The following is an 8,179-nucleotide window of genomic DNA, read 5'->3' as shown; positions in this document are numbered from 1 at the left end:
TCAAGTGAATCTTTTAAAAAGTTATGTATTAATAGTATTAGTATTCTAATTGAAAATAATATTGTTAATTTACAGCAATAAAAAAATAAATAATTTTTTATTAAAACAAGAGCATGACGTTTTTTATTAATATACTGTTATTAATTAACAAAATTATTTCCAATTAAACTGCTGTTAATCCTGTTAACAACATCATTTCTTTCCATATACTATTCGTTTCTGCTTTTACAATATTTAGTTATTTAAATATTTTGTGTTGTATTGATATTTAACATTTCTTAATGTTAAATTAATACAATTTATGATTTATATGAACAAATTATATAAAAATAATATATTGTATTTAAATAATAAAAAAAATCACATTATACTAAATTAATACTTTACATTTATTACAAAAATTCAAAAAAAATTTAAGGATCAGTTTAAATACAAATACAGAATATTTTTTACTGTATATAATTTTATAAGTAAAATTCTTACGCCACTACTGCTACGACTCAGCGGACCGATCAGGGGGCCTGAAAGAGGTCCGCTCAACGGCGCTATTAACTGTATAATAGGTCCCAAAATAGCTCCAGAATCGCTGCCTTGTCCTTCTGGACCCTAAAGAGATAGTTTTAACGTTTAGTGTATAGATTTTAGAAAGTATTGTATTATTCGACAAATTTACCTCACTGAGCTTTTGGGAGAGTGGCAGTAGGACTGCTGGAATATCAACTCCGCCCTCCTCCGCTGGCTAGAACACATTATATAATTAAATCTCTAAGAATAATTTAGAAAGAAAAAAGTATTTTAATCTTACATCAGAGAGTCCTTCGAGAAGAGGAATTGCACCTTGAAGTACCTCTGCTATATCAACGTCTGACTCCGGCTAAAAATAATCATTGTTTTTTTATACTGATTTTATCTTTAATATGGTATTGATACCATAGAATGTTGTACAATCAGAATATAGAACACAAATATAAAAAAGTTATAAATGTTTTAACCGTACAATTATCAATGTGTACAAGTTTGTGTTTTCTTACATCACTAAGTTCTTCGAGAATTGGCGCAGCTAATGGTAATAATTCAATCAGAGCTTGTATAGATCCACCCTCTTCTTCTTCATCTTCTTCCTGTGCTTCTGTTTGCGGTCCATCGTCGTCATCATTGTCGTTTTCAATATCGTCGTTCTCGTTGTCACCATTTCCATTAGCGCCATTCCCATTATCGTCATTTTCATCATCATCCTCCTATGGAACATATAACATTATAATATTTATAGAATACGTGTTTTTGTAATAAATAAAAAATTATGAACTGCATACGCTCAATTGCTGTGCTTGAAACGTTTCATTGCGTCTCCCACGATTAGGCGGCGTCTAAAATAAACAATTACATTTAATTATACGTTTTGAGGCTTCTATGGGTATTTCCTTCATGGAAGTTATGCAGTTTATTTATGGGTTATCTCCATGTCCTAATACATCGTTAAATGCCAACGTTTCGTGAACGTTGCAGTTTACTTTATCGGGGCGAGAAGTTACTTGATATTTTATAATATCAAATTATTTTTCGCATAGTGAAATCAGATTCCACCATGAATTGAACTACAATGTTCACGAAACGTTGGCATTTAACGATGTTATATAAGATAACCTGTAAACCGCGTAACTTATTTAAATTACTTAATTAATTAGTAACGTTCTTCGCAAATAAATATTTTATTACATCAGTTATTTTGTAAGCGTGCGACAGGTGAGATATAAATGTAATTATTCATAATACCGTTGCTATTATTATATATTGCAAAAAGTCACAATCATTAATTTAGCGCGTGAGTATTGCATTCTTATTGACATGCAATCAAAGCCATTTATTTCGTCACTCAATCTATTTAATTATAGATTGAATAGATTTAAAGATAAATTGAACAAGAGAGAATTCATCATTGGCCCTTATTTGTGTAATAGGTCGTAATGGATCACCAATGTGACACTTTTATACATATTTATGAGTTAGAACGTGTCCTTGTAGGTTGAAAATATTGTGGTCAATAAAATTGATTGTAAATTTTAAATTTCACAACTTTTATTTACATTAGAGTTATCTTCTACAGTTACATTAGTCGTTCTCTTCTTTATTTATATCTTTTTAATATTGAGTGCATTTACAGTAATTTCAAATTTTACAATTATTTTTATAATTATTGTTTTCGTATATTATTTCTATTTTTCCGCTAGCTATAAAAACAATTATCTAAATTTATACTTTATAATTTATATTTTATATGTTAACTTAAAATATAAACAAAAATTTTAAATATAAGAGAAGTATAAAATAATAAAATTAAAAGTATTATCTTAAAATTAAAATTAAAGTCACAATAAATAAATAAAATAAGAACATTTTAAGAATTGTTTACAATTTGTCTCTTAAATGAAGATAAAAAACAAATTTTTTTTTCAAGAATTATCTGTTTGCATATAATTTTGATCTCAGTTTTTTATAATGTTTTCGTAAAAATTATTGCGACAAATTCGATTTTTTATAATTTATTATATGACTCTACTTTTTTTAATTCAGCGACATATAGTTTTTCTTTTTAAGTACAATAAATTTATTTTACACGAAGCATCTTTTATATCATAATATTCGCCTAATAAGTGCATAAGTTATTTAAATTAATATTAGATTTATGTGCATTCAAAATTATATTACTTGCGATTATCTACTCACCTCCTCGAAGGCTACTTGTATCTTCTGTGTGTTTGTTCCTTTCAAGATAGAGAGTACAGGCTTTGCGACGTTGATCTCAGTGCTATTTTTCGGCAGTTTCCGCAGAATACCCAACGTCCTCAGCAAATCCCCAAGTATTGCCGACTGTCGCTTTATGGACGATTTCTGGTTATTCGTACTTTTTATTTTCTTTTGGTTTTGCTTTTTTTGCTCATTTATATTCTGCAGTTTCTGTTCTTCTTTCTGTTTCCCCTTTTTCACTTTTCCTTCTGTTTTTGTTTCACTCGTTTCTGTGAAATCATTGAAGACAACATTTACTCCTTCGGAATTGTTCGTAAACGTATAGTCATTTTCGAAATATGGTAGAAATTCGTTCGGAAAATCTCTAATCGTAGTGTAATCTTTCGGTTGCATCTTTGGAATCATTGTAGCTATCGGAAGTTCTTTAGCGATTGTAATTACTGCTTGAAATGGAAAAGTCAACAAAGGTACACCTATATTATGCGACAAATTCAACCCAGTTAATCCATTATTCACAACAGTCGGCAGTGCCTGCTGTAGCTCATTATTGTGGATGTGAAGATTCAAGGAATTCCTCGTAGTCTGAAGCTTCGCCGGCTCCTCGAAATCAGAAATGTTCTTATCGATAGCTTTCTGATACGATTGAGCGATATTAATTTGCGGCAATGGAAGATACGTGTTGGCGGGTGGCTGTAAGAAAGCATCAAAATTCCCGAAGGTATCAATTTCACTTTGCTGAAAAGGATTGCCGATGTTAAAGTCCATGTATTGTCCAAAATTAGTTGGCCCATTGATATTCAAAGTAGAAAGACTAGACGGATCCTGTGGACTGGACGATGTCGTTTGCATCGCTCCTATGGGCATAGGATAAGCGACCACTTTGTCATCCGGTCTTGGGAGAGGAGGCTCTTTAAGCCTTCGCGCCGGATAGTTCACGCCCTGTCGTTTCTCATTGAGAGATGCCTTCTTCATTATCTCCTTTGATTTCGAGCCTGAATTGCTCGTGAAGGGAAGCCGTGTATCAACTGAGTTCTTAAAGATAGATGGTAAATTTATCTTCGACGCCATCAAACTCATTACGTACTTAGACCAAGCTACTAAATCTTCTTTTGAGGTGATTTTAAGAGGTAGCTGGATCTCCAAGATTTTTGGGGAAGCCGAGAAACCTTGTTCATTTTGGTACGGCGAGTTTCTTTGAGATTTCAAAGGCGCCGAGGATGCAAGGTTAAATATTATCAAAATCAGAATGCAGTTCGAACGAGATAGTATCCTCGATAACATGAAGAACATCTTGAAAATCAATATTTCTATTTCGAAAGTTGTTATTTTGTTCGAAAGGTTTTAAAGACTTAAATACAATTGACAGATGATTGTGATATCATGATTTTCAATAAAAATTAACGTCACATTTTCTTTGTTATATTTCTTGCATTCTTGACAAATTTTATCGATTCGCCTAACAAACTTGATAATACAAACTTTGAAATAAATGTGTGAATAAATTAATAAAAAAGTAAGTAAAGAAGAAATTTTTTGTCGGAATTAATGTTAATCCTGGTTACTCTTCTTTTGCATTATTTGAGCACCTCGATGTGCGAGTCGATGTGCGGTGATGTTGAGGAACCCCCAGCAAGAAGACAACTATAGTCGAGGATGTTTGACGGTTAAATACAATTGAATTAAGTTATGTAATTTCAATATAATGGTGCACTTGTACTCTCAATCTCACACTTCACTCACTATCACGAACAGGGTACCTATTATTTACAAATAATAACTTACATGTCAGATTAATTAATATAAATTGTTTATTCGATTTAACTGAAAAGAAAACTAGACGCGCGTCATTCTTGAAAGAAAAAGCTCATAGGACACGAGAATCGTACTTGAGGAACTGGACAGTTGAATAGAAAAATGGTTGCTTTATAGGCTGGGCCTAATCAGAGGTCTGTTTTTTCCCTGGTCGCGGAAGCATGCACTTTTTCCATGCACCATCGAGATATCGGCTCCGCTAATCATAGTACGTCGGATCGGGGGCGGTCACGCTTACTTCCGTCGTTGCGTTTCTACCGACGAGGTCTTCCTCTCTCCAGCATTTGAATAATTACGCGCACTAGCGGGCGAGTATGTAATGCGAAACGTATGTGATGACAGGCCAGAGTGACTTTCGTAAGGGATGCGAAATGCCTAATCTTATAAGAACGCGTGGTAATTTTGTAATGTTGTAAATGGCGAAATTACTTATTTGGAGTAGATGGGCATTACGTTAGATGACAACGTAGATGACGAGTGACCGCACATTGGACGTTGATTACTGCGTGATTAAGTGATTGCGCGTTGAAACAAGTTTATGAGTTCACCGTTTATACATCCTTTTCTTCCGGGTGCAGCAACCTCATCAATATCGAATGTTATTTCATAATACTTAGCTTCATTATACCAATTGTTAAACTAGACATAACTTCAGACTAGTCATTTACTAATTTGTATCGTTAGCAATTGTATTATGCACTGAGAGAAAAAGCTTCTGGTATTTGTGGCTTTAACTACAAAGTAAAAAAATTATAATTAAACACTCCATCTTTATAGTTATTACTAACATTATAGCAATAATAACTATAAAAATGGAACTACTAACCAGTATTTTTTTATGTATTATAATAGTCACAAATATCAAATTTGTCTTAACTTATTAATCTTATTAATTTTATTAATCTTAACTTAAAGCCTAGAATTTAAATCTTACTAGTAATTAATCTTAACTAGTAATTAATTTTTTGCTATAAGATATAATGTTTCATGATAAGAATAATTATTAATATAAAATATTAATTATTTTCATTTCAGATTTTAATTACGGATTACTGATCAAATTTTAAGATGAACGTTTTGATAAAATAAATAAAACGAATATTTAAAACACCATGAACTAGAGCATAATAAAATCTAATAAACTGCCGCTACTACATTTAATATCAAAATATCTCGGAAACAGTTAACCCAAATAGAAGTATAATTATATTCAGGAGAACACGCTCTATAATACTGTAAGTTTTACGAAAATCAGTGAAGAACATTTTCATTGTCAGTGTGTATTGTAATAAGAATTTGTTAAAGAAGTTTTCTTATATATAAACGTAACAGTTTTTAATAGTAGGATAATTTAATTCTTGAAGAAAAATTTAATCTTAAGATCTACGTTTGTTTTCGATTTTATGGGATAAACTGCGCCTCTCAATTCTTCTTTACCTCTTTATAAAACAGAATCAATTAAAATAAAACTGTAACAGTAATATATTCAGAAGTATATCTTGATCACGACTGTGAACGTGATCTTAGGTTCTAACCGGTAACAATAAGAACGTGTCTTAATAATGGTATCCCATTTCTTATAAGCACGAAGCAAAGATGCGTTTACACCCGCTCACGCTAATGACGGCTCTCACGACCGAGTCAAGTTGAAAGTGACTAACTTAGGATATGTAAGGTAGAAAGTCAGTAAAGAATCAAAAATCACATTATCTGTGATTCTACTTTACCAACTCTCTTTAAACAATTTACGTTATACAATTAGTAAGATTTTATAACAGTTGCTATTAAATCATTACTTACTGACCAGTCTTAACATATTTTATTTAAATTTTGATTCAAGGATGTTTTATACAGATTTTAATTCATCTAAATGATAAATTGCTGTCTATAAATATGAAAATCAAAATAACAAGTATCCACATAAAAATAAAACATTCTGAAAATGTCAAAACTGAATTTATAAATATTTTCTTTAAAAAATTATTAAGCAATAAATTAATGAATAAAATATTTAATGTTTAGTTACTATATCTTGACTTATAGAAATTATTTGCAAAATTTTCTATCAAACATAGTGTCTCGGCGCCAAATATGAGAATACGATATGCAAAAAGCGAGTGTAAAATGTCAATTCGAGATATTTCTTTAGCAATAAAAAGGTTGTCCGGTTACATTCGGTAACCTTTCACTTTTTCGAAGAAGAAAGGTTTATATTATATAAAGCTTCGAAGTATCACAATCTGTAATTAGATCATAATTGTACTCGGCGCCTAAAAAAAGTACACAAAGAGATTCAGTATTTGGAATAAATACAATTGTAAGGATTATAATACATGTATATACGTTTATAATATTAAGAAAATAGTATGCAAATAATCATGCCTTAAATTCTTTTTTTAAAAGAAATGGATTTATTTCATTAAAATAAAAAGCGATATAAAATATATATGTTTTATTAAATTAATCTATTATAATACAGAAATAATCATAATTACAAATGTCTATTTTCTCTAATATCTATTTTAGACTTATAATAATAAATTTGTTTAAACAATCGAGCCTTCAAACTCTTACTGCACACAGAATCTTGATGCTGCTTTACCAAATCAACTCTGAGAACCTTTTGATATCTAAAGATAGTTGAGAACAAACCTTTTTGTTTTAATTAAAAAAAAAGAACTTGTTCTAAATATCAACAAAATATATATCAAATTTCTAAAGATTAATTTGATTAAAGCAGCATACTAATTGGTATACTAATTGAGTATACTATTCACCTTTCGCCCGACCGTTTAAAGAAATTTGTGAAAGCAAAAGTAAACATTTCTAAGTTATAATTATTTTTATTTTGTAGTTATAAAAAATGTGAGCAATTTCAATAAAATAACATACATTTTATACTTCTTATTTTAGTTATAAAATAAATTTCTTAGAAACTTAATTTATAATATGATTATGTATATGTTCATTACATTAGATTCTTTTTAATTTAAAAAAAAATTATTATTTTATTTTTAGGAGATTGCATTAATTATGAGCTATGAAATTTGTATTTTTAGCAAAACATTTTCTAGCAATATTTAAGTAACTGTATGAACTAATAGCAGAACTCGAAGTTGTTCAATCGAGCGCAATAAAATCGACGCGGAAAAAAGAATGAAACACACAAGACCGATGGACTTTCCATTGCACAAATGCACGTTCAGTGTGCACTATGCTGTCGAACGATTTGCGCGATTCGCAATATTGTGTTCGCAATGTGTTCTTCCGCTCAGTTCTGATAAAACTACAACAATTTTTGCAACTTCAAAAAAAAGAAACAAAGATCTCCGAACAAATAGTTGCAAATAGTTTAAAGAAGTTAGAAGAGTAGTTAGAATATGAATAAAACATATGTATTAAAAAAATTGTAAATTAGTGAAGATAATTTCATAATCACTTTCTAGTAAATTACATAATTTTTTAATTGAAAAGTATAAAAATAATTTATTAACTAAGTTTATTAATTTAAAGTTTAGTTTATTAACTTAAAGCTCAGATTTTCTTAACTTACTTACTAATAATTCACTACTAATGAGTGACTATAAAAGTAAAATAATTTTATAATTTTAATTTGTTTTGT

At 29.9% G+C, this 8,179-nt stretch overlaps 1 protein-coding gene across 1 annotated transcript in view; it reads right to left on the bottom strand.

Moving 5' to 3' along the window:
* LOC108751793 overlaps positions 1–4,035 on the bottom strand; it is a 5,710-nt gene extending 1,675 nt beyond the window's left edge. The window contains exons 1-6 of the mRNA XM_018492202.1: positions 2,725–4,035; positions 1,314–1,367; positions 1,032–1,238; positions 806–874; positions 674–739; positions 484–606 (exon numbers count right to left, since the gene is read on the bottom strand). Of these exons, the coding sequence (XP_018347704.1) occupies positions 484–606; positions 674–739; positions 806–874; positions 1,032–1,238; positions 1,314–1,367; positions 2,725–4,035 (1,830 nt within the window). The remainder of the gene's footprint in view (positions 1–483; positions 607–673; positions 740–805; positions 875–1,031; positions 1,239–1,313; positions 1,368–2,724) is intronic.
* Between the last annotated feature and the right edge of the window lie 4,144 nt (positions 4,036–8,179).

The sequence above is a fragment of the Trachymyrmex septentrionalis genome, unplaced genomic scaffold, assembly GCF_001594115.1.
Source record: "Trachymyrmex septentrionalis isolate Tsep2-gDNA-1 unplaced genomic scaffold, Tsep1.0 scaffold52, whole genome shotgun sequence".
NCBI lineage: Eukaryota > Metazoa > Arthropoda > Insecta > Hymenoptera > Formicidae > Trachymyrmex > Trachymyrmex septentrionalis.
This window is presented reverse-complemented; position numbering and strand designations above follow the sequence as displayed.